Here is a 27,901-nt window from a genome sequence, read left to right on the forward strand (position 1 = left end):
AAGGCCAAACAAGTTTTAAAAAAAAGTCAGATTCTACCAAAGCGTGAAATATACAAGGTCTGTGCTTCATAGAGTTGTGTTTGTTTAAATTCACAGCCCCTAGGGGGCCGGCCCGGTGGAGCAGTAGTTAAGTGCCCACATTCTGCTTCGGGAGGCCGGGGTTCACTGGCTCGGATCCTGGGTGTGGACATGGCACCACTTGGCAAGCCATGCTGTGGCAGGCATCCCACATATAAAGTAGAGGAAGATGGACACGGATGTTAGCTCAGGACCAGTCTTCCTCAGCAAAAAGAGGGGGATTGGCAGCAGATGTTAGCTCAGGGCTAATCTTCCTCACAAAAAAAAAAAAAAAAAAAATCGCAGCCCCAGCCTCCAGCCTCATCCTTTAGTCCTCAGGCAGCTTGGATCTCTTCCTCAAGAGGCCTCATGTCTCCCTTGTCTGGGTTAGGGGCACTGCTATGGCACCTTGTTTTTTCTCTGTCATTGGGACTGTTAGGGGCTGAATTGTGCCTCCCCCCCACCCCCCGCAAATTCATGTGTTGAAGTCCTACCCCCCCCCAATAGACTCAGAATTTGACAGTATTTGGAATAGGGCCTTTCAAGAAGTAATTAAAGTTAAATGAGGTCATATGAGTGGGCCCTGATCCAGTAGGACTGGTGTCCTTACAAGAAGCGGGGGGTGGGGTCAGGGGGAGTGGGGGTGGTGGTGCCTCCACTCAGAGGAAAGGCCTCATGAGGACACAGGGAGAAGGCAGCAGTCTGCAAGCCAAAGAGAGAGGCCTCAGGAGAAACCAACCCTGCCAGCACCTTGATCTTGGACTTCCAGCTTCCAGACCGTGAGGAAATCCATTTCTGCTGTTTAAGCCCCCCTGTCTGTGGATTTGCTTACAGCTGCCTGAGCTGATGCACAGACCCTGCTCACAAGAAGCTATAACTGTCTTCTTATCTGTCTGTCTTCCCAACTAGAATGTAAACTCCAGGAGGGCAAGACCACGTTCAGATGCTCTGACTCTGTGGCTGAGACACAGTCAAAATTCTCGGCAAATATCTGCTGAAAGAATACTCGAACTGTTGTTAGATCTCATATGTTCCATTCCTCTTGCCCTTTTTATGGATGAAGAAACAAAGGGTCAAAGGTTAGGAGCAGGACTGCTCCTACTCCGTAAGAATGGTGCCTCCTGGAAGTGTCCTTGTACCACCGCTGCTGTTACAAGGGAATAGCCCAGAGGCAGGCAGCTAATTCATGGCGGGATCTGGGCCCCATGCCAGAACCCCCCACCTCCCAGTCTATGGCTCCATCCACCAGACCACACCAACTTGAATAATATCACACAGCTATAACGTTGTCTTGGTCTGCTCAGGCTGCCATAACAAAGCACCATACACTGGCTGGTTTAAACAACAGAACTTTATCTTCTCACATTCCTGGAGGCTGGAAGTATGAGACGAGGGTGCCACGAGATCAGGGTGCCAGCATGGTTGGGTTCTGTGAGAAGTGTCTACTTTGCAGATAGCCACCTTCTTGCTGGGTCCTCACAGGGTAGATAGAGAGCAAGCTCCCTGGTCTCTCTTCTTATTAGGGCACTAATCCCATTGTGAGGACCCCACGCTCATTACCTCATCTAACCCTAACTACCTCCCAAAGGCCCATCTCCAAATACCATTACATTGTGGGGTTAGAGCTTTGACATATGGATTTGGGAGGGACACAAACATTTAGTCCATAACAATAGTGTTTTCAGATTTTGTCATCCTCTTTGCCATTGATTGCAGACCTGAGAGAGGTGGAACAGGTATATCACCTCCCCACACCAATCCATCCCTTTATTTTTTTTGGAGGAAGATTAGCCCTGAGCTAACATCTGCTGCCAATCCTCCTCTTTTTGCTGAGGAAGACTGGCCCTGAGCTAACATCTGTGCCCATCTTCCTCTACTTTATATGTGGGACGCCTGTCATAGCATGGCTTGCCAAGCGGTGCGTAGGCCCACACCTGGGATCTGAACCGGTGAACCCCAGGCCACCAAAGTAGAATGTGCAAACTTAACCGCTGCGCCACCGGGCCGGCTCCTCCATCCCATTTTCAACCAGATGAGAAGAAAATAATGTCCAGAGAGATTTCAAGGTTTGTAATTCATTCCTTCATTTAACAAATAATTATCGCTGGCCTAATATGTGCTGGGCACTGTGCCAGGCTCTAGATGCATACCTGGCAATTGGCATGACCTCCTTTATACCCTAAGTACTAATTCTTCTGCTGTTTCCCAATTAAGTCTAGTTATTTCCCAACTTAATTGTTCAAAACATCAGTCGTGCTGACCAGAAGAGAATTGAATCTTTCCTTTCAGAGAATTTCATTCTACTCTAAGACACAAAGGCGCGCTCAAGTGTTCCTTCCTGCTCAGGCTGGGCATTGCTGCCTCCTCTGCCTTTGCTCATGATGCTTCTGTACTCCCCTTGTCAACTCCTAGTCCTCCTTCAAAGCCCAGCCAAATGTGCCCTCCCTTGTGAAGTTTTCACCATCCCCCTTCCCCACAGAGGTAGCACACCCAGGTCTACGCTCCCACAGTGCTCCACTCATACTCTTACTGCAGACAGCCCTTAACTCAGCCTAGCTGGTATTACTCGATTAGACTGTTTATTCGTGTCTTCTGTGATGCTCTTGTACGGGACTCCATGAAGCCTCAGAATGCGTGTCATCCCTCCTGTTGCCTTCTGTGGTAAGTATCTCAACTGGCTCTTCTTTGCTACGACTGTGACACATGCACTAGATGCTCCAGCTGACTGGGCTGGCGGCTGAGGCTTGAAATGTAGGTAGCCATCCAAAGCTTCTGGTGGACGATGTCAGACTTTCCTGGGTGGCTTGGTGCCAAGCCCTATCCAATAGGAGGACTCTGAAGAGGACGATGACAAACCCCCACAACCAAATCTTTTTAAAAAGAATACATGTTGGGTGGTGATTTTCTTTCCTAGAGCTGCCATAACAAAGTACCACAAACGGGGTGTCTTAGAGCATCGGAAATTTGTCGGCGCATGGTTCTTGAGGCTAGCAGTCCAGAATCCAGGTGCTGGCCAGGGTGGTGCCTTCTGAGGGCTGTGAGGGGGCCTGTCCAGGCCTCTCTCCTAGCGTCTGCTGGCCTTCTCCTCGGCTCATGGATGGTGGTCTTCACGTCATCCTCCCTTGTAGTGTGTGTCTTTGTATCCAAATTTCTCTTTTTTATAAGGACACGGTCATATTGGATTCAGGTCCATCCTAACAACTTCATCTTAACTTGATCATCTGCAAAGACCCTATTTCCAAATAAGGTCACGTTCACAGCTACTGGGAATGAGGACTTCAACATCTTTTGGGAGACACAATTCGACTCATAATAGGTGGGAGAAGAGTAGCACGCTCACCTGGACTCAGTCCTAACATCCTAGAAGTACCGGGTCCCAGGGGTAATGTTCTGCTGACAAGGTGGCTCCCTCCGCTATAGCAAAACTCCAAGGATTTTTGCAAAAACGTCTGTCACTGCAGGAATCTGCCTTCCCTTTTATTTCTAAAGAATGTGCCTAATTTAATTTTGCTGCTGCTCGGGGACTCGGCCATTTGCATTCATATTTCCATGCCTCCACTGCTGTCGTTGTCCTGCAGAGAGAGGGGGGTGATAAATGCTTGTGCACTTGCCAACTGTAGAGCACAGGGCTTATGAGGTCGGACAGACCTGGACTTGAATCCAGGCTCCAACTTGTACTGAGTGTGAGATTTTGGAAGCTGCTTGAGCCTTAGCATGTCCATAATCACAGCATGGGGCAACCGCACCCTACGGGGTGGTTATAAACGAGGCAGTTCTGTGCGGCACTATACAGTGGCTGGCAGAAGGTTAGTTCCATAAAGGAGAGCTGTTATTTTTTTATTGGTTACGAATGAAGTGAGCGAACTGTTGAAATAACTAGCCCGGGCACATAACAGGGTTTTGAAAAACTCATTTCTGGTTTAGCAGCAAAAGCACAAAGTTTCATATGACCAGTCTCAACGCTGTCTGGAAGACACCCGTAGAATACCACTTTAAATTCAAACTCCACCCAGAAAGGAAAAAAAATACTACCATGTAATTCTAAAACATCCGATGGTCCCCAAACCACAATTCTGATGTTCCTTCTCCTTACTCCACCTGTAAGGAAAGGAACAAGGAGTCCTGCCGTTTTTCTCCAGGGCAGGTCCTGGTAGCTTCCGTCATGTGTGCACACTGCTGCCACTACAGCCCTGAGCTAAGGAACCCAGCCAGTGAGAAAGGAGAGATGGTGCCTGCAAGTCTCAGTTCATGCATTTGTGTGTACGAAATAACGATTTTCACAATTTACTTTCTGTTTTGAGCCCCATCCTTGTGGAGTCCTCCCCACCCCCACGGGCTTCCAGGGGCCTCTGCCCTGCAGGCACCTGCCCACATGGGTTCCTGCTGAGCTGGCCCTCACTCTGCTCGCCATGCCCTGCAGGCAGCGGCTCTGCCATGCCCAACCAGGGACATGGTCATCTCTTCGCAAGGCTGCCTAGAACAGGCCGAGGTGATGCGAATGCCTGCAGGGAGCACGCAGGGGAGTCTGAGAGTGAGGCAGGCAGTTTGCCTATTAAGCGCATTAGGAACATTCTTCACTTCCACAAAAAAACACACTAGCTCCTCTGTTTCTTTCAACATGAGCCATCTTCGGTCTATCTTTTGTTTCCCCATTTATGGAAAAGATCTTGGGTAAAGAGAAACATCCTCTCCTGTCTGGAACACAGCAGGGCAGGTGTCATGAGTGGCAGCTAACCCTTGGCCTCAGCGTAGGGACACAGCACGGACTAGGGAGGACCCTATGGGGACTCCAGGCACTGATTCCTTATCTCAGGCAGGCAGCCCTTTGGTGCCAGCACAGACTGAACCCAGTACAGCCAAATCTGCCAATTATTCAAGAGAAGCCCAAACCTGGATTTTTATGTGAAATTGCCTAGATTTTTAATGCTGAATGACTGAAATTCACACGGCCAAACAAAGTCAGGCCTCTAGCTTGTGGTCGCAGCCCACAGCCACACCTTCTCCCAGGGCAGGCGGCCTCCCAGCCAGGCTGCCGCAGATCCCACATGGTGGCCCTGCTTGTCCCCACCACCATGTCCAGGGTCCCCCTGCTTCTGCCCATGGCTCAAAGCTTCTCCCTACTGGGGCTTAAGCTTTTAGAAACAAAAAAAAGCTTGAGGGTGAGTTCAGCTTTCTCCTCTGTCTCCTGTTTTCGCTAAGACAATAAACCCAGACAGGAATATCTGCTAGGAAGCAGGGAAGGAAAAGGGGAAATACCAGGAGAAAAACTATAGATTAATGTCTCAAAAATAATATCCTGCCACACATACTTACTGAACATATCTGATCTGAGGTTATCTATCAAACAGTTGCAGAATTTCTCTGTGCTGTGGACTCTAAGAAGCACTAGGACAATCTTTGAGGGAGGAAATCCCAATTCAGCCAATTAATCAGATTCCATTTTTCACAGTAAAATAATATGTATCTAGCACAGCATCTTAATAATATATTATGATGTAACATTTAGTTTTATTAATATAGCACCTTGTTTTCTTGATTTTGCCATGGGCAATTTCTGAATTCAATAATAAGGTTTTTGAGAAAATATGTAATACCTTGAAGGTTTATCCACTGAGTTCATAGTAAACACATGATACTAGTTATTAATGAGCCGTCATTGGTTTAAAGGACTAACATTATTACTGAGCCATTACTGGATTAAAGGACTAAAGCCACACAACCCTTGTGCTTTGGGAAGATGACAAATTTGGGAGCAGAAAGTTCAGACTCAAATCACTTCTGTTTCATCATTTTCTTTGGTGGTGGGAGAGATGCTGATCTCACTGTGTTACTGATTTGAGTGGTCAGGAGTCAGGCAAGAATATTAGAAATACACCAGATGAAAATCCTTCAAATAGACGACCTTATTACCCTCCTGACCTATATAATCAGCTTGGAGCAAAGACAAATAATTGCTCTTTGGAACCTGAGTTTATGAGTTTGCAGGAAAAGGGGCCAGAGGAATTCAGTAATCCACATTACCTGCTTCTTCCCTCTGAATATTTTACATTAGAAATTAGAAAAGTTTGGGGTTACTTTTCTCCAATAAAATTAAAAACATTTTATTTTAAAGGGAAGTATTAGCCTCAGCAGAAATAAGTGGCATATGTACAGTGGCAGGGAGAAACTCATAAGTTTTGGGACAGACATGGCACATATATTGTGGTTCTCTAAGACTCAAACATTTCCTGAATTCTCTTTCTGGAGATACTGAAATTTTCAAATGCTATATATAATAAAATATATTACATCCAATTTGCTAGCTGGTGATTTAATAACACTTAAATATTTAAAAAATTAAGACATAAAAGTTACAGCTTCTGGAGTCATGCCAATTCTTCACGAGATGCTTGTTGCAATCCTGGCTTTCAGTAACTAAACTGTGTATTTGTGGAAACTGCATTTATTCAGCCTTGACATTAGGTAAGTAAGTAAATTATTTTAGTGCCAGAGGGATCTCTAGTCTGGAATACGTGAATGTGTTTTCCCAGTGCCCACATTCCCAGAGGATTCTTGTAGAGACAAAATTTGGCTCATTCAATTGTAGAGGGAGGTGGGAGAGACCATTTAGCACCTAAACACAGGGCTGAGCACCCGTGAAGTTGGCAGGAGGTGAGACCTCTCCGGAAGATGGCCCAACTGGCTCTAATGTGACAAAAGCTTTCAAAATTAAACAAATATTTATTGAACACCTACAACTGCAAAGCTTTGAGTCCTTTGGGGAATTAAGGAACGGGTAAGTGAGGTCCCTGTCCTCACAGAGCTTTCAGTCTGCCCAAAGAACCCATCATGAACACTGGAAACTGCAATACAAAGCAGAAGGCGGCACCAGAGACACCCAGAGCAGGGGGAGCCAGGGAGCTGGAACAGATCCGGAAGGCTCCGTGGAGGAGGAGCCTGTACCCGGAGCCCGCAGGAAGGCTGAGTGGGATTCTGACCCAAGAAGGCTGGAGGAAGGGCATTCTGAGCAGGGAAGACTGCAGGCAGCAGCTGAGGCAGGAGACTGCAGGCGATATCTGGAAAACTATAAATAGCCCTTTTGAGTCAAAAACAGAGAGCCTTGAAGTTAGAAGGCAGGCAGAAGTAACAGGTAAGGTCAGAGAGAGCTGGTGGACAGATTAAGGCCTTTCTCTGGTCTGTGACACAAGTCTTCCAAAACCTGACACTCAGCTTGGTGCTTGACTATTTCATGGAAGACAAACGTGACCTCCGGCAGCCACAAGCCAAGAGGACCCTCATTGCAAACGGCCAGCTCTCTCAGAGTGCCTATCTCTGACGTCCTTTTAGTGACCCAGCCATAACTCAGAGGTGGAAGGATGCCAGGAAGAGTGATGGGGACAGAAACAGAAACAGAACCAATAAGTGCCTCCTGCCCCCTCTACAGTCTTTCACCTACATGCAACTTCCAAGAGGCCCAATCTGTGTCTTCAAGGGGCGTGCCTAAGAACACTGGAGCAGGGCCACCTGTTTATATAGGGAAGGAAAAGCTGCCCCCCAAAACGGAGAAATTTAACAAAGAAGTAATCAAACGAAGAATTTCTGAGCCTGCTGGGTGACAAGAGATCATCCACAAAAGGCAACCATAAATTTAAAATGTCATGGCATTCAGGTAATAGGGTTAATATTCTCTGGATGGAATTTTCCACTTTGCATGTCATCCCTTTTTTTCCTGTTTGAATTTCAATAAATCTCAATCTAGTAATGGCTTTTTATAGCCAACCAGAAACACTTGCAGTAATCAAAGGCTCTAAAATAAAAAATATAGTGCTACTATCTTGTAAGCATTCATGGGATCCTTGATAAGCACAGTAAAACCCCATGATAACGCACACATCAGAAATAAAATTTTAGGTATAATGCAGAATTGGCAACTGGCTCTCATTCTCTGCTTAGCCCCTATTTGAGAACAGGACAGGGGTAAGGGTCAGGATGGGGGTTAAAGTTCTATGCTAGGGTTGGGGTGGGGGTCTTGGAGTGGAGGCCAAGGTCATGAAGATGAAGGAAAGGCATGCAAACTTGTTTCAGAAAGAGACGAGGTGAAGGATGAGTCTATGGTTCTCAGTATTCTCCCAGCTGAATCTCTGAATCTGGTCAACTAACTGGGACATTTCTGGAGTTACTGATGCTATTCTGCTGCCTCTGAATTCAGAATTGTCCCCAATAATATTTAAGTTGGAGCCAACCACCACCACCAGGTGGCACCAAATCACAGCTCGAGTTGGGCATGAATTTAGATAGGGCAGCTGGACTCCCAGAATTCCTCACCAGTTGGCTTCACACTGGTCATTTTGTTGTTAACTTTGCAAAAAATTGTGACCTTAGATTTCACATGACTGAATTCTTTGGATCTCACTTATCCAATTACAGTAGGGTTTTACTGTACTAATTTATGATAACCAACAATTGAGGCAAGTACTCTCTTAGTAGACAAAAGACCAGAGGAGACTAAATTAGATATTATGCTAATTGTTTTATATATCTTCAACAAACTAGGAGGTATAGTTTGAATACTATGAAACTACCATTTTTATAGGTCAAAAATTGTCAACTACTGACATTTTCACATAGTTCAATCTAATAGTTATTATTGAACTATTCCTTGGGTGTTGAGTTCTATATATACTTCATAGTTTGAGCATATTATTGTATTATTAAATATTTCAGTATGTGTATTTTATGTCTGCTTGATCCATTTCTGAAAGATGTAGTTAAAATCTTTTAACTATAATTTGATTTATTCATTTCTCCCTGCAGTTTTTTCAGTTGTTCCTTTGTATATTTTGAGGCTGTATTGTTAGGTGCAAACATGTTTTTGATGGCTATATCTTCTGGCCCTATTGTTCCTTTTATCAGCATATAACACCATTCTTTGTCCCTTATATTTTTTTGCCTTATATTCCATATTGTCAGATATTAAGATTCTTCCCCCTTTTTCTTTTGGTTCATATTTTTTTCTTTCTTTTTTTGTTTTTGGTGAGGAAGATTGGCCCTGAGCTAACATCCATTGCCAATCTTCCTCTTTTTCCTTGAGGAAAATTGTGGCTGAGCTAACATCTGTACCAACCTTCCTCTTTTTTGTATGTGGGATGCCGCCACAGCATGACTTGATAAATGGTGTGTAGGTCCACACCTGGGAGCCAAACTCATGACCCTGGAGCTGCCAAAGCAGAGAGCACGAATTTAACCACTACACCACTGGGCCGGCCCCTTTTTCCATCTTTTATTTTCAATCTTTCTGTGTTTTTTTGATTTAAGTTTCTCTTTCAGACAACTTATTATTGGACCTTGCTTTTTAACCCAGTCTGAGAGTCTGTTTTTTAATTGGTAAATTTAATTTATATTTATTATAATTCATTCGAAGTACTTATTTCTGCCATTTTATTCTATATTTTCACTTACTATACGTTTTATACTTCTTTTCCCCTTTCTACTTTCTTTTCTTTTTTTTATTGAGAGATAGGTACATATAACATTATGTTAATTTCAGGTGTACAACATGATTAGATATTTATATATATTGTGAGATGATCATAGCATATAAGTCTAGTTAACATCTGTCATCATACATAGTTACAAAGTTATTTTTCTTGTGATGAGAACTTTTAAGATTTACTCTCTTGGCGACTTTCAAATATGCAATGCAATATTATTAAGTATAGTCACCATGCTGAACATTACATCTCCATGACTTATTTGTTTTATAACTAGTGATTCGTACCTTTTGATCCCCTTCACCACCCTTACTCCCCTGCCCTGCCTCTGACAACCACCAATCTGTTTCTGTATCAATGAGTTTGGGGTTTTTCTTAGATTCCACATATAAGCGAGATCATTTGGTATTTGTTTCTCTCCCTTTCTGCTTTCTATTGGAGAGTTTTTTTTGTTTTGTTTTTTTTTTTTTTGCTGGCTTAAATGTTGAGCTTTCAGTCTGCCTGGAACCTTTTTTATTTCAAAGCTCATGTTCTGTCTGTTGTACCATACCAAGAATTAGATGTCAGTCGAACCTTAGAAATTTGTCATCTACACCACTGGATGTAAAACTGGAGTGTGTGTGAGAATTACCTGGAAGCTTATGAGAAATGTTGATTCCTGGACCTCTTCAGAAATTCTGGCTCAACAGGTCTGGGCAAAGCCCTGATTCTAAAGCAAGCCCCTGATTTTGATGCTGGTGGTTCACAGGCCACATTGTGGAAATACTGTTCCCCTCCAACCCCGTAACTTTCCACATGGTAAGCTTTACACTGTCCTTGCCCTTTAAATATCACTTTTTCAAGATACACCCTGGGGCGGGCTCTGATCATCTCCTTTCTAGAGTCCTTCTCACCTTACATTGTCCTATATGTTAAAAGAAGTCTCTAGACCTACTTCCACAATCTATATTCTTCTAATTAGAGTTTGCAGTTCATTGCTCCTTTACTATTACTCTATTTGGCTTGCTTGCTTCATCATTATAAAAACATACGTCCTTTAACAGCACTTACTGAATGTCAACCTCTGTAACAGGTGCAGTTTCGGGCACTCAGCAGCCACTTTACTAGGAAGCATGACTGTCTCCATTTCTATAAGAAAGTAAGAAGAAACTTGGGGAACTTGCCTAATATCCCCTTCAGTGGAGAAGCTAGTATGTGAACCCAGATTTGTGTGTTCTATTTGTTATATCCCACTACCTTCAAAGCGAACCTGAGGGGTTGGCCCCGCGGTCTAGTGGTTAGGTTCGGCGTGCTCTGCTTCAGCAGCCCGGGTTCTGTTCCCAGGTGTGGACCTAGTCCACTGTCGGCATCTATGCTGTGCCGGCAACCTACATGTGAAATACAGGAAGACGGGCGCAGATGTTAGCTTAGGGCAAATCTTCCTCAAGCGAAAAGAGGAAGATTGGCAACAGATGCTAGCTCAGGGGGAATCTTCCTAAGTGGAAAAAGAAAAAAGAGAGAATCTGATCCCAAGAAGCCCACAGGGTAGTGGGGAAGACACAAATAATCTCAGTTTCCGGTCATCTTTGTATCCAAGACAATGCTTTGCACATAGTAACGTTAAATAAATGTCACTGAAAAGAAAGCATGAATTTATCCTGGTTTCTTACTTCTTCCTCTGTTGATGGTTTCCAAGTCAGGGGAATTCCAATCTGGTAAAACAAAGAAGCAGCAAAGAGGGCTGTTGGGGAAAACATGAATTTGGAGACAAAGCAGAAAGAAGAGCCTATGTCACACAGTGAGTTTCTTTCTCTGAACAGCTACTGTAACAGGTCATCGAAGTCCCATTATGTGAAAATTGTCCATTATAAGCCAGGGCTATTTTCATTTTGCATTCTTCAGTTTATTTTTCTAATTAATTCAATAAAAGTTTTTAAGCAATACAAAAATGTAATATTAGTACGATTTTCTCCTTCCGGTACTCAGTTTTATAATGCTGATGTTGGACATAATAGAGCAAGCAACTATAAGTAATTGTAGAAATTATTGCTGGGAATTTGCATATGAAACACACACCTTTTACTGCCTCTAGTTGGCATTGTTAACTAGGTTATAAATAGTACAGCGGACACACTGCAAACAGAAAGTGCTTTTTGATGGGCACATGCTATGAATGGAAGAAGTGTTCAACACAATGTTTAAGTCGAAAAGCATTCATTAGAACCAGCCAAGAGGGAAAGTGGCTTATTTCCTAATCACAGCCTTGCTTAAGAATCCAGTCATATAGAAAGACTATGGTAATGCTTTCTAAAAACAGATATTTATGCAACTATTTGGGTAAACAAGTGATACATCTAGTCTATAAACATATTTTAACGGTGTTGATGGGCACTTTTAAGAAAATTGAGCTGTTCCCTTTGGATTAAATAATCTCGTACAATGTGCATGTGGAGCAGCAAAGGAAGTGATAGGCCTAAGATAGAAGTGGAGAGTGCAGTTTATATTTATACCACTCTTGGAGATAAAGCTCACAGTAGGTCATTTTGCTGAAATCATCTACTAGAATTTGAAAATTGAAAAACCTTCTTGAAAAATTTTATTGTGACAGAACAAAAAGATGCCACTCATTCTGATTGTATGACCATAAAAATTGTAATTAGCAGGGCAGTCTTTTTGCTGGTGTTTTATATTGCTAGAGGGCAAAAATTCAGTAAGTGTTACTATGCAGCCTGCTTCAATCATTATAAGGTATAGGTACAAAGACTGGTGATGACTTTTGAAATGACAAATATAACATTTGTGGACATCACTACATTTTTTATGGGCTGTAATAATTTGATTTTCAAAAGTTTGGTTTTTTTTTGTTGTGTTAAATGGTTATAAAGCAACTATGACACAGAATTTTAATGATGAACTACTCATCCAGATGACAGAAGAGGTGAGGGGGCTAGGGACAAGATTTTCTTCCTACATATTTGTTTTTAGGTATCTATATTTGCCTGAGTGCCTGGATACCATAGTGATAGCCTAGCAACAGCTAGATACAAATTAAGGTAATCTGTCATGCCAGTGTCTGATCATAAAAAGTTGGTAGGTAGCATGCTGGGAAAGAAAACATAGATGTTTAGATGTTTAATGGTTTAATCAAAAACAGACTTGCTCTCTCTACTACCTGCCTTTGTCCATCTCCTTACCTCACGTTTATATATACATGAATCTCTTCATAAAGAGATTAGAATCTAAAAAAAAAAATCCCAAACAAACTTCTGTGTTATAATTGATGGAGTAAAACAAAATGTAAACCCTTCTTAACTAGGGAACAAAACAACATATTTTAATCTTTCTGAAATAGAAACTAATGGTCACACTAGTGCATGAACAGTGTTTTACAAAGACTTTTCAAAAGGACTTTTTCATACTAACGGGCATTTGATTTCTCTTGATAGCTGTTAGGATGACAAAGTTACATAAAACATCAATACCTCTGGACCAGCAGACTTGGATGACATGATGGATACTGCAATTTTTAAATTCAACATGCCATATGATGCCTTTCATTATCTTTATTGTGGTAATTTATATGTAAAGCAGAGAAGTAAAATAATCTGAAAGGAAGAACATAACATTTGGAAAATAAAATCATCTTGCTTTTTAGGGCTATTGATTTTATTTCAAATACCCCAAAATGGTAAAATATAGGTTAAAGCAAATAGTTGTTAGCTAGTTGAACAGAGATGGCAAACAGACGTCGAGTTGTGTGCCATCTCGGATAAATTAATAGTGGTTGCCTCAAGCGCTGTGTTGAGGAGGATTCTGAGGTTCTGTAACAAAAAGGGCTGTGAACGATGAGTGAATGTCTGTTAGCGCTAGGAGGGAGACCAGACGGTAAAAGACTTGTTAAGTGGGATGCAGGGTGTGGAAGGGAAAGAGAATTAGTCCAAAAGACCCAAACACAAACTTTAAATTTATTTTGTCTTATATTTTATATTAAAATGAATGCAAATCTTACATTTAATTCCATAATATATATATCTGGCATGCCACAAAGTTTAAATCACCTGTAAAATTACCTAACCTCAACTTTGTAGAAAAAAAGTATGTTCTTAGACAATGTGCATGTTCATATCTGCGGCTTCCCACAGCCCCTGCAGGCTGCGAGTATCCCCGGGAGTCTCTGCACCCTGTTGAGTGAAGCCACGCCTAGAAGACGGAGAGAAATACAAGCGTTTAGATCTGTGCACGCTAAGGGAAGATTCAGAGAAGTTAAGTCACCGGCTCGTCAGTGGCGGAGCTGGCATTTGAAGATTCTAAAGCCCAATTCCCTAACAAAGACTCAGTCTTTTTTCTCCAAAGACAAGTCCCAGGATGCCCTGGGATTCAGGGTTTGGTACTAAAGTACTGATCTGAAAAATGACTTTGGGGGCCACAGAAGACCAAACAGTAACTAGTAAATTGGCAATTTTAGTATAGTTGTTAAAAAAGAAAAGCCTGGTTTCTGTTTGGGGTGGAAAAATTGTGGAAACAGTGGTGATGGTTGCACAACAGTGTGAATGTAATTAATGTCACTGAATTGTACACTTAAAATGATTAAAATGGCACATTATAGCATATATATATTGTGGATATATCTATATCCACAACGAAAAAAAGAAAAAGAAAAGAAAATCATGATTCAGGGATTGGAAGATTAATATTGTTAAGATGGCAGTTATCCAAAATTAGATCTATAGATTCAATGCGATCCCTATCAAAACCCCAGCAGGCTCTTTTGTAGAAATTGAGAAGCTGATCCTAAAATTTTTATGGAAATGCAAAGGACCCAGAGTGACCAAAACAATTTCAGAAAAGAACTACCAGTATAAATGAGGAAATGCAAATAAGATTTGATGGATTGTATCAATGTCAATGTCCTGGTTGTGATATTGTATTATAGTGTTACAAGATGTTACTACCGGGGGAAACTGTAAAGGGTATATGGGATCTCTCTGTATTACTTCTTACAACTACTTGTGAATCTACAATTATCTCAAAAAAAAGTTTAACAAACAAGCAAAAAAAGAGTTAAGTTGGAGGATTTACACTTCCCAATTTTAAAACTTAATATAAAGCTATAGTAATCAATCAGTGTGGTACTGGCATAAGGATAGACATAGAGATCAATGGAATAGAATTGAGAGTCCAGAAACAAACCCTTATATTTATGGTCAACTGACTTTCTACAAAGTTGCCGAGGCAATTCAAAGGGGGAAAGAATACTCTTTTCAACAAATGGTTCTAGAACAACTGAATGTTCATATACAAAAAAAAATTAATTTGGTCTAGTGGTTTTCAGTAGGGGCGCTTTTGGCCTCCCAAAGGGAGGGAACATTTGGCAATGTCTGGAGACAATTTTGGTTGTCACAACTGGGGGCAGGAGTGCTACTGGCATTTGTGAGTAGAGGTTAGAGAAGCTGCAAACATTCAACAATGCGCAGGGCAGACCCCACAACAAAGAATGATCCAGCCCAACATGTCAACAGTGCCGAGGATCAGAAACACCCATTTAAACCTTTACCTCACATCATACGCAAAAATTAACTCAAAATGGATGATAGACCTAAATGTAAGAGCTAAAACTATAAAACTTTTAGAAAAGAATATTGGAGAAAACCTTTGTGACTTTGAGTTAGGCAAAGATTCCTTAGATATGATACCCAAAGCATGATCTATAAAATAAAAAATTGATAAATTAGGCTTCATTGAAATTAAAGACTTTTGCACTTCAAAAGACATCATTACAAAAATGAAGTTAAGCCATAGACTGGGAGCAAATATTTGCGCATGATATATGTGATAAAGGACTTGTATCCAGAATATATAAAGAACACTTATAACTCAATAATAAGACAAACAACGGCAAGGGGCCAGGCCGGTGGCACAGTGGTTAAAGTGCACACGTTCCGCTTTGGCGGCCTGGGGTTTGCCGGTTTGGATCCCGGGTGCAGAAGTGGCACGGGTTGGCAAGCCATGCTGTGGTAGGCATCCCACATATAAAGTAGAGGAAGATGGGCACAGATGTTAGCTCAGGGCCAGTCTTCCTCAGCAAAAAGAGGGGGATTGGCAACAGTTAGCTCAGGGCTAATCTCCCTCAAAAAAAAAAAAAAAAAAAGAAATAGGCAAAAGATTTGAACAGACATTTCACCAAAGAAGATATATGAATGGCAAATGTGCTCAGGAGAAGATGCTTAATATCATTAGTTGCTAGGGAAATGCAAATAAAAATCACGAGATACCATCTCATTCCTACAAGAATAGCTATAATAAAAAAGAGAATACCAAGGGTTGGCAAGAATGTGAGGAAATTGAAACCCACATGTGTTGCTGGTGGAAATATAAAATGATACAGCTACTTTGGAAAAGAGTTTGGCAACTTCTAAAAAGTTAAACATAAATTTACTGTAAATTTTACTCCTGGAGATGTACTCAAGAGAAATAAAAACTTACGTCCACACAAAGACTTCTACCTGAATATTCATAGCAGCATTATTCATAAGAGATAAAAAGTAGAAACAACCCAAATGCCAATCAACGGATAAAAAAATGTGGTAAAGCCCTACAATGGAATACTATTTAGCAACAAAAAGGAACAAAATAATGATTAATGCTACAATATGGATAAACCTCAAAAACATTATGCTAAGTGACAGAAACCAGATGCAAAAGACTAAGTATTGTATAATTCCATTTACACAAAATGCCCAGAGAAGGCGAATCCACAGAGGCAGAGAGCAGATTAGTGGCTGCCTCAGATGAGGGCGCGAGTGGGGGCTGACTGCAGATGGGCACAAAGGACCCTTAAACCTGAATTGTGGTGATGCTTGCGCAATTTTGTAAATTTACTAAAAATCATTGAAAATTATATCCTTAAACTAGGTGAATTTTATGGTATGTAGATTATACTTCAATCAAGCTGCTTTTAAAAAAGAATGCAATTAAAGCAATTCTAATCTTCCAAAAAAAAAAGGGAAGGAAAGAAGGATAAAAAGAAAGAGAAGCGTGGTATGCAACTGCATAAACAGGCAGCAATTATGCAGCTCACAGTAAGTTGATCCTATTCTACGTACATAAGTTAAGTTGAAGTCACTGTGCAATTCATGATATAAGGGGGAGGGCAGGCAGGGAGACGTCACTAAAACGCCTAGAGACCGCAAAGGCATACAAATAGTCAAGTTACAATGATGAATTTAAGGAAGGAAAGATTGCAAGCGGAGCTTAATTCTTTGAGGAGGGTGTTGTTTTCTAGATCATGTAAAGGCTTAAAAAAAAAGACCCAAACAAAACAAGACAATAACATAACACAATAAACCCATACTGTTACAGCATAAAAGACTGGAGTCAAATAAAGACTATTTGGTTTTTCTCAGAACAAACTCTAGGAGCTTCCTTCTCCCAAGTCTTTGAGGAAGCAAAGATGGCTTCTCTTCTCTTACAGAATGGTTTCTCCGTGGTCGCGGCCAAGAGCAGAAGCTATGACGATTGATGGAGGCCCTTTCCTGCCCTAGGAGATTGTGAACTTCAGCAGAGGAAAGAAGTCATCATACTGAAGTATGCCTGACTAAGTGAAGCAAGAGGAAGATACGTAGAGGTGTGAATCCATCTTGAGCATCATCTTGCAGGAAGGGGAACCACCAAGTGAAAAGATTAATCATTCAAGTTGAAGAATTTTAAGGGAGTGTGCTTCCCAGTTTTAACCTGCTGCTGTGGAGGACCTGCGGGGCACTATTTTTCCAAGTCAAAGACTTTCTTAGTAGCAGGTTAGGAGGTTGACTTATGAAGTCAGTCCAACCATTTACACCAGAAACCAGGAATAGAAATTCAGATACCTTGTTTAGAATTTAAGCTACTTTTTAATAATGGTCATGGAGACTGTAGCACTAGGGAAAAATGTTTATGATGTGTTATGTGAAAATAGCAGGATCCAAAGTTGAATTTATACTATAATTACAATCATGAAAAAAAAGATATGGCAGAAAAGGCTGGCAGAAACACAAATGAAATGGTGATACTGATTGTTAGCATGGTGAGATTATGAATGATTTTTTTTATATTTTCCAAAATTTCTTTAAAGTGGTTATTTACTGGGGCTGGCTCGGTGGTGCAGCAGTTAAGTGCGCATGTTCCGCTTCGGCGGTCCGGGATTCGCCGGTTCGGATCCTGGGTGCGGACATGGCACCGTGTGGCAAGCCATGCTGTGGTAGGCATCCCACATATAAAGTAGAGGAAGATGGGCACGCATATTAGCTCAGGGCCAGTCTTCCTCAGCAAAAAGAGGAGGATTGGCAGCGGATGTTAGATCAGGGCTAATCTTCTTCAAAAAGAAAAAAAAGTGGTTATTTATTTAAATGTGTTCAAAAAGTGAAATTTAAGCTACTCCAACAGTCAAGGCAGTGGCTAGCCCACTGACACAGTGATGCGTACACTGTCAGAAGTGAGCAAATCAAGTTGAGAGGAAGCTGATGTAGCTTTTCCATGAAAATGGAGTCAGCATCTCCAAGAAGAAAGAAAAAGAATAAAAGCCTGAGAAACTTTTTCTTTCTATGGAAGAGAAAGAAATATATATTGAGGAAGAACATGCCTCCACCAGTATAGGACTAAAACCTAGCACTTCAGAGCTCCAAGGGCAGGTGGGGTGAGCCAGAGGAGGGGGTGGACCCAATATCAGTGCTGGCCCCTCCGGACTCTCCCCAGGTGACATTTCTCTTTCAGTCACCTTTAGAAGTACGTTATCCCCTTAATGGAAAGGCAGGACCCATTCTCAAAGAATAAAACAGTTAATTTGAGGCAGGATCCGGAGTGTAGGAAGAGAAAGAAGTAAATGATTATCTTAGATTACTTTGTGTTTTTTAAAGAAGGTACAAATAACTGTGTTATTACTAAAACATGATTAACAATAATGGAAACTATTAATAATAATGGAATGACAATTGTGTCCTCATAGTTAAACAGATTAAAAAACCAACCCAATCTATCCCACCTTTTTGTGCTTTAGCAAAGCTGTGGCTGCCTTCTCTAGATTGAGGGAGCCATTACAGATTCTAAAGATAAATCCTGGAGCTTCTATTGGTCAGAAGGTGATCTTAACATAGGCTGACGAGAGAGGCAGGAAAGAATCTTCCTGAAATTAAGAACTCTAGCAAGGAGCTTGAAAAGGGTTTTCTGAAAAGTAAGGTTCTCCTTATCAGTGATGGACCTGCTGATTAGCTAGAGTCTTAAGGAAAAGGAAATAGGAAAAAGTATCCTTTAGCTGCAATTTTATTGATTACACACAATTCCCCAAATCCGCTTGCCCAAAGAGATCTGAGGTACAGCTGCTTGTCAGGATTTGAAAGGAGATCATCACGGATTATTCAGACTACTTTCTGAGTTCAATGTGCTGTCTATACTGGGCCTAAAAAAGATTTACATCTTTTTGGAGCATTTCACACTAACGTCTATGTCTTTTACCCTAAGTTTGTAGGTGTTACATCCTGGGCTAAGCAGCAATAACACTGTCATAATAAGATAAAGTCTCAAACATCGGGGAATGAGACCTGAACCAGGCAAACAACATGACTGATAACTTATTTTTAGGAGTGACTAGATAACACATTATATGAGCAAGAAAACATGAAGAGGATTTAGTGTTATCAAGTAAAACTTAAACTTTAATAATAGTCATAATCCTTATCTTCTTTCAAAGTGACTAATCGTGAAAGGCAAATAGCTCATTATATAATCAATATTTAATTAATATTGTTTTTTATGCCTGAAATGTTTTTCTAAGTTGGGGAATTTAAAAGAAGACGATTTAGAGCGGCGCAGGAAATTGCTTTTTCATTTCTGGGGAAATATAATTTAAATGTTTAGAAAAGAATGTCCTAGGGATGGGACTGAGAAAGAGATGTGTCAGACAAAAGGAAGGATAGTCAGAGAAGGGAAGAATCAGAAGAGAGGTGGGGAAGCTGCAGTTGATACCGGCTCAACACAAGCTTGACATAAGCGAAGCCATATTGTAGAAAAGAAACCATATTGTAACTTTGAATGACCTCTGATTAACTAACCCAGACATGCTTTGTGAATTTTATGGCCCCTCCCAGCTGCTATAAGTTGATAACTTTGTTCTTTTGAGCTCCTTAGGAATGTGATGACCCCCAGGCAGAGTCTATGCTGACAGCTATCATCAATGACAAGTGAAAGATCAGGGTATGGGGCATTGCTCTGGTCTCTGATGCATATCCAGTGGAACAGAAGACTATTGGGAACTAAGACCAGATGTATGCCCCGCCTGGAGATCAGATGGAGGCCCCACTGGGATGAGGTCTATTTTTCAGGGACTGTTAAAATTTGGGTTGTCTATACTTTTTCAATTTTTTTTTTTAAATTTTTCCTTTTTCTCCCAAAACCCCCTGGTACATAGTTGTGTATTTTTTTAGTTGTGGGTCCTTCTAGTTGTGGTGTGTGGGATGCTGCCACAGCATGGCTTGATGAGTGGTGCCATGTCCGTGCCCAGGATTTGAACTGGCAAAACGCTGAGCTAGTGAAGCAGAGCCCATGAACTTAACCACTCAGCCATGGGGCTGGCTCCTGTCTATACTTTTGGAAAAAATTATTTATTTATTTATTTTTAAAGATTGGCACCTGAGCTAACATCTGTTGCCAATCTTTTTTTTTTTCTTCTTCTTCTTCCCAGAGCCCCCAAGTACATACTTGTATATTCTAGTTGTAGGTCCTTCTGGTTGTGCTATGTGGGATGCTACCTCAGCATGGCTTGATGAGCAGTGCCATGTCCGTGCCCAGGATCCAAACCAGTGAAACCCTGGGCCACCGAAGCAGAGCGTGCAAACTTAACCACATGGCCATGGGGCCGGCCCCTAAAATGTGACGTTAGATGTTGTTCCAAAACCATTGAGCAAGGTACAAAATCCTAATAGTGCAAAATGTCAACCTGAAGCTGGGAACAAGAGAATATTTCCAAATGAGTGCTAAACAGTTTCATTCCTCCAACCCAGATCTATGCCCCAATTCAGCAGGAAGTAGCTAGATCGGTGGTCACCCCGAATCCCTCAAGAATAAGGAACGACTAAGGAATGGGTGGATTGAAACCAGCAGACAGTTAGCCATTGATGATTAGCTAGGAACTAAAGTGTTTTTTCCTTTTTGCAATTACTGATTATAGCTTTTAGCTGTTTAACCCACCCATCTTTAACTGTGCTGTTTAGGCAATATGCTATCTGACTCCCACTGGGTTCCTGCATGGATAACATCTCCCTGGAGCCTGGATCACCATGGTAATGGGTGTGTGAGCTGTTTTTCAGGAATTAGAACTCCTTTTCCACTTCAGGCCAGTTGAGACCATCAACCCATCAACTGGGCCCACGCAGATGTCCGATAAGCGACCTTTTGACGTCAAGAGGCTAAAAACTCCACCCTCAGATCATGCTAATGCCACCATTTTGTGAGCATGCGTCCTCTGAAGAGGCGTGGAGTCTGACTAGGCTTGCGCAGATCACCAAATCCCTCATCTCTCCTCATCTCCAATCATCTCTCACCACATTTCAGACCACCTTGCCCCCCTACCCCATAAATATCCCTGAGTCCCTATTCTTGGGGATATGGGTTTGAGACTCATGCTCTCGTTTCCTCGCATGGCTGCCTTGTGATTAAAACCCTCTCTGCTGCAATCTCGTCATCTCGGTGTTTGGCTTTCTGGGCAGCGGGGGGGAAAACGAACCCAGCGCAGTAACACAGTCAGTACCGTGAAATGCTGCGGGGAAGGCTGCAGGCAGGGGACGGCTCCAGACTTCACAGCGAGGCGGTTATCTCTGAACTGTAAGAAGGCCGTCTCAGTGGAGCAGGGCAGCGGGGACCTGAGAGATCTGTTGAACAAGTATTCTTTGAGGGTCTAAAGCCTGGTGCTGGTCCAGATGGTGGGGACCTGGTAGTGAACGACCCATTGCCAGGGGTAAGGAATTAGCAGACGGTAAGAAGGTACGCTGGTGAAGCTGGGAGGACAAAGTGGAGGTGGAGGACAAACGGGGCGGAGTGAGGAATCTCATTCCAGGGATAGGGACAAGAGGCACATTCAGAGGCAGCAGAGGAGACACTGAAGATTCAGGAATAGGGAGATGGGAAGCTACAGGCTCGAGATCTTTGGAAAGCAGGAAGGAGTCTTATTTGGAAAGAGAAGCAACGGAAGAGAGAAAGAGGCCCTATCTGCAAAGACTCAGATGGGGAGGTGGGGTGTGAGGGCAAGTCAGTCAGAGGTGGTCTTCTCAGCCGGCCTCTGCATCTGCAAATGGGGGCTAATACTTAGGCTCAGAGAGTGGTTGTGGGGTTTGAACAAGAGAGTATAGTTAAGGCCCTCAGCACAGTGCCTGGCATATACACGGAGCCCTCGCTAATGCAGCCTTTATTATACTTAACAAAGAAAAGACTCAAAGGGAGGAGAGTGCAGGCGGGTTCACGGGCCTGAAGTGAATGATGTTTGGAGGAGCCAACGCACAAGTTTGGGGGGACTAGGCGGAAGGCAGCAGGACAAGGGCTAATGAATGAATTCTTCCCCTTACCATGAAACTGGATGGGGGTGGGGGAGGGCAATGGAGAGGGGTGAAGGAGGAGACATTCTCAGGCCATAACTCTACCCAGTCAGTACGTTCCCTGCCTGTACTCGGGCAGTAGGCAGAGAAGTGTGATTAAGCATGTCTTGGTGCCCCAAATTTCTCCCCAGAGACTGTCTGAAATTATAAGAACTTCCTATGAGTTAATAAATAAATATCCCCGACGAAGGGGCATGAAGAAAGACCAGCAGTATTTAATACTTAAGGGTGAATTAGCCAACGTGTTAGGTTTAACCAAAGCTTGCCAAGATGCTGAGGAAGTGAGAATTCTGCTAAGTAAGACCTGAGGAGAGAAGAGAGGCACGGCGGAGGCGGAGCTCTGTCACTCAACAGGGAGGGCGGGGCTGCTGCTCCCAGGGAGCCAGGAGGGCAAGGCGCAGGAGAAGGAGTAAAGAAGGCAGCAGGGGAGATGAAAGGGAGGTAGGAAAGGTCCCAAAGGAAGCAGAAAGGTGGGTGTTGAAACAGAAGAGTCCAGGATGACACGTCCTACACAGGAGAGCTGGGAATACTCGAGGTCACCTGTGAGGCAGCTCAGCGAGGAGTCTGCCATTAAGTTTTACGCATTTTTTCACAGTCTCTCTTTGGGTTTCACCTTCCCTCCTCTCTGAAACTCGCATAGCATCTCTCTTATCCAGAAAGTCAGAAATGGCAAACTTTGAGAAAATAAAACAAAGCTGGAAGGGACTTCATAGATTCTCTCGTTTAACCATATTTCACAGATGAGGAAATTGAGGCTCAGAGGGAAGTGAATTGCTCAAGGTCACAGCAAACTAGCTGCTAATCCAGAACTAGAAGGGCCCTAGGATCCTGCCTTGGTGCCCTGTAGTACCTGACCCTCTGCCTAATGAAACCTTCAGCTTGCTTAAGTCCCTGAACACAAAGCACGACCCCTCCTTTGTGGAAGTTAATGATTAAAACCCAGTCTGATTGAAAGCATCTAACCATAGTTACTAATTAAGCCAATTTCTGTGAGAGAAGACATTTCAAACAGAAGAGTGTTTTCTTAAGCTAAATCTATAGGCCTTCAAGTTGCAGTAGCATAAGCTGTACAATTAGAATATTTCAAAAATACTTAAAAATATTTCACAGTACAATACTTTAAAACTCTGTAGCTTATATTTTCTCTTTATTGCACGCCACATGCTGGGTCCTGATAAAATGGTTTTGTAACTTTTAGGGGGAGGAATTTAACTAAAATAACTTGACTTAGTGTTTGAGGGAACGAGGTAATAAAATCTGTTTGCTGTGTCCGCTGTCTCCAGATAGGGCTGTAATTACACCACATAAGGAAGAAAGGTAGCTGAGTCTCAATCTCGATCATTTATGTAAACTCAGCCTTCTTGTCAACGGCGTTCTCATATTGCATGCAAGCAAACCGCAGAAATCATCTCCTATGAACCACACAGAGACAGTGTCCGATTGCAGCCCTGTGAGATTGCTTATATTCTTTCTGTAATTGGATGTCTGTGGTTCAAGACCAAAATCTGACATTCTGAGGTTAAAAAAAAAAATCACCAATGAATTCCCCTGTACAATAATTATATACCTGAAACTTGTAAAAATGAAAGGTATTCTCTACACCAAAGTATTACAAATGAATACATTTTACTTGAAATAAGCATCGTGTTCAGCTTTAAAAAAAAAAGTCTGGTTCTTTGAAATGTGTTTGAAAAAAATTTGGTCTTCAAGAAAGAAAAACAGGCAATTCCTACTACAGCCAAGTTAACATTTGATAACATTTTAATCTCCTACTTCAAATATTTGGCATTATCTTTTCAGCGATTTTCTCCCCAAAAATTACAAAAACCATTGAAGCACAAAGTAAATTCATACTGTATCTAAAAATACAAAGACATAATTGTGAGAAGACAAAGCATATTTTTTTTCTTAATCACTGAACTACCCTTCGTTATGCCAAACTGGTCAGTAGCTTTTGCTCTGACAGTCCTCCCTGGCTGGCACGGACAGTGTTTCTCTTGACACCTGCAGCTTCCATCTTGCTCTGTCCTCTCTAGAAGGAAAACCACAGGCCACCGCCCTGGCGCCATCCCTGCTCGGTCCAATCAATAAGGACTTATTTCCTGTCCATTTGCTGAGGTCACAGGAGCGAATCTCATTAATTATTTCTGCTACTGCAGCCTCAAGTGTGCTTCTGGCGTGACAAGTGAAAACTGCTTGACCTTTTTTTCTTCTAATTCTGTTTGTAGCAGTTCCAAAAAGAAGGCAGCATTCATTTAGCAATTTGATAAAAGGAAGAAAAAAATGTATACGTTTTTAAAGTCATTAACACATTTAGATATTTCATCAAGAAAGCTCTCCCGATCACCTCTTTCCCCAGTTTTTTCAGCTGATGAACAATAGTGTCTTTTTAATTTGGTGTCATGAAAATCTGGTCACAGCAAACACAATGTTTTCTAAAGCAGATCTGGCCTCCGAGGGAGGAAAGCTCTCCAGGGCCTCCAGTGCCTTGTTTCCATGGTAACGACACAGGTCAATAGCTGAAGTCACACCTTTGCCAGCTTTGATTGTTTCTCGCAACTGTTAAGAAACAAACGCACAATAAAAGTCAGTTTGTAAGGTAGCACAATTAAACTGGGGAGGAGAGGTGGAAGACAAAGAAAGGGAGAAACGATACAGGTTCACTTGTTTCTGCTACTGTCCTCTGAGGTAAAGAGGACATCATTCCCCAATGACCTCCAGGCACTAACACGCCCTAAGGCTGCTTGGTGTCTGTGCTCCAGGGCAGCACAACAAGCTCCAATCAGCCTAATTACACCTCCTCCCAACTCCCACCCCTCAATACCAGGAAATGTGCCCTGCCAGGGGATCGCATAATGAAGGCGGAGGGCAATTATACCTCTGGCATCTTGAATCCAGCAGCCTGATATTGTTATGTGAGGACGGCTGCACTAACATCCTAGTTAACTAATTTTTTTTTACACTGTATGTTGATACAATGGTCCATATGAAAATTCAAGAAAGACGTATAGCATTAGTTCTGAATGCTACATTATTATTACTTTTTGCTGAGGAAAATTAGCCCTGAGCTAACATCTGTGCCCATCTTCCTCTATTTTATTTGTGGGTCACCACCACAGAATGGCTGACGAGTGGTGTAGGTCCACACCCGGGATCTGAACCCACGAACCTGGGCTGCTGAAGCAGAGCACACCAAACCCAACCACTAAGCCATGGGTCTGGCCCCTGAATGCTATATTTTTAAAACTAAAAGACTTAATTTGACTGGGAAGAATGAACTAAAACACTCTTTGTAAAAAGTAAAGTAAATTCTCACCAACAAATGGAGTTGATTTCCAATCCCTCCCTTTGGTGGGTTTCCCTCCCTCCCTCTCTTTGATGTGGCAAGGACCAATAAAATGGTTAGACTTTAGAGCTGAAAAAGATTTATAATGATTTTGTCCATCCACTGCCCCTTGCCCTGATTCCATCTTCTCTTTCTCAGTGACGACCTCAAATGTCTGCCTAATTTCTAAAGCAGAAACCCGGGTGTCCTCCTTCATTCCTCGTGTCGTCAGGTACCACGGCAGTACTGGTGTTGCTGACCCATGACTGAACTTTCTGGCCCCCAGAGATCAGGTGGGGCCAAGTGACAAGTGCTAGTCCATGAATGATGCATGTCACTTCTGGGCTGTGGCATTTAACTGTCCATGTGAGTCACTGTAGAGCTTTTCCTCTGGCACATCAATCAGCCACACTGGAGAAGCTCCTCAGCCTGGATCCCAGGGTGACCACAATGAGCACCACCGTGCCTCTCCAATCTGCACGGAACACGTAGTGTGGGCAAGAAACACTTCTTGTTGTTTGATGACAGAGACTGTGAGGTTGTCTGTAGCCATCTTGACTGATACAGTCACTAAGTCCTAGCCATTCTACGTCCCTTACAGCTCTCAAATTTATCCTCTGCTCTTCATTCCTGTTGCCACTACATTAGTTCAGGCTATCATCATCCCTCGCTTGGATTGTTTTTTGCAATCACCTCCTAAATAGTCTTCCCACCACCGGTTCTGTGCCCTTGGACTCCATCCGTCACGCTGCCAAGGAGATCTTTATAAAATGCAAATATGATTTTGCTTAAAACCCTTCGCTGCCTTCCAACGGCCTTAAGAAAAAAGTCCAAGCTCTTTCGTGAGGCATGAAAGACCTTTTCCTGATCTAGCTCTTGTCCAGCCTGTTCTTTTCCCCTTTCATCGTGTATTTAGGGAAACTACTTGCAGCTCTTATGTCCCCTAAGACTGTTACCCCCACCCTCCATCAAGCTCCCCAAATTCCACTTGAGTGGGATGCACTCAGCTAGGATGACAGCCCTAAGGGGCTAGGTACCACTCTTTCTCTGGGCTCCCTGTGCATATCTGGAGCACGGCATTACTATACAGCGTTGTATTTTAATTCTCCATTCACTTAGCTATCCCTTCATTAGACTTTAAGCTACTGCATAATGCATGAAACATAAAGGAATAAAAGAAATAACCTGCTTTATTCCTCTAATCATATAGACGAGAGAACAGAGGTCCAGAGAAGCTCAGCAGCTCACCCAGGATCACAGATGGATAGTGGCTAAGCTGCAACCAGAAGCCAGGTTTTCTAACACCCTGTCCAGCGGCACTTAATACTATCCTCCCCTAGACTCGCAACACACCACAGATATTTCCACACTGCACGTGAACTTTAGGACTATTTCAGCCTAGGGTTCCCTGGCTTCTTGCCAATTGCTGAATGCATGAAGGCACTAAAATGGTGCTGGGTATCAGAGACAGCCAGATTCAAACTCCCATTCCAGCTTTATAGTCTTTGGAAAGCCATTTAATGCTCTGAGTTCTAAATGGGGACAGTTGGGAGACTACATGATTTAGCATAGCGTGCTTGACAGTGTCTAAAACACTACAGCTACCCAGAATGACTTAATTTTTCTTCCTCCTCAAGCCCTTAGTCACTGCCCAGAAAGCCACCTCACTTACCAAGGTTAAGTGTATTTTAGTTTGATGCACAAACACCTCAAAGGAAGCTGGACTTGGATCAGACCAGCCTTAAAGATTTGGAAAAAAGGGAAAGAACATGCTCCCTATTTTCATTATCTTTAATTCTCTCAAATCTAAATTAGACAGGCCAACATTCTGTATTCTAAACTTCTAGGTTGGTACCTGCAGTCACATGGATATCTGCATGACTGGGTTTCAGTTGACAAGTATTAATTGAGCACATACTATGTGTAAGGAGTACAAAAATCCTTCTCTGTTTTATGGATCAGTAACTAATTACCTGTATATAGTGAAAAGCAGCAAAACCAGGTTACAAGTGTAGGACTGCAGATGGTCAGAGAAATGAGAGATCAACTTTATTTTATTTTAAAAAAAAATTTTTTTTTGAAGATTAGCGCTGAGCTAACTGCTGCCAATCCTCCTCTTTTTGCTGAGGAAGACTGGCCCTGAGCTAACATCTGTGCCCATTTTCCTCTACTGTTATATGTGGGACGCCTACCACAGCATGGCTTGCCATGTGGCGCCATGTCCGCACCAGGGATCCGAATTGGCGAACCCTGGGCCACCAAGAAGCAGAACGTGCAAACTTAACCACTGTGCCACTGGGCCAGCCCCGAGAGATCAACTTTAGTTAGAAGAGATTCAAGAAGGCCTTACAGAGTAAGTGGGATTTGAGGAGTGTCTTGGAATGTCAATAAGTAGTGATGTGGTTGGGGGAAGCAAGGGAATTGTAGGGAAAGAGTAGCTTGAGGAAAGGTACCGA

The 27,901-nt window shown here is 42.4% G+C and overlaps 1 protein-coding gene across 4 annotated transcripts in view; it reads right to left on the minus strand.

Annotated features, from left to right (window-relative positions):
* Positions 1–13,451: 13,451 nt before the first annotated feature.
* PDSS2 (decaprenyl diphosphate synthase subunit 2) overlaps positions 13,452–27,901 on the minus strand; it is a 270,216-nt gene continuing 255,766 nt past the window's right edge. For 2 of the 4 annotated variants that reach the window (XM_008520738.2, XM_070559179.1), the window contains one exon: positions 13,452–13,706. In XM_008520738.2, the coding sequence (XP_008518960.1) occupies positions 13,518–13,706 (189 nt within the window). In that variant the 3' untranslated portion in view covers positions 13,452–13,517. Of the gene's footprint in view, positions 13,707–23,238; positions 24,680–27,901 lie in introns of those variants that run through there. The other 2 variants (XM_008520744.2, XM_070559180.1) reach the window with 1 other exon arrangement.

This window comes from Equus przewalskii, chromosome 9, assembly GCF_037783145.1.
Source record: "Equus przewalskii isolate Varuska chromosome 9, EquPr2, whole genome shotgun sequence".
NCBI lineage: Eukaryota > Metazoa > Chordata > Mammalia > Perissodactyla > Equidae > Equus > Equus przewalskii.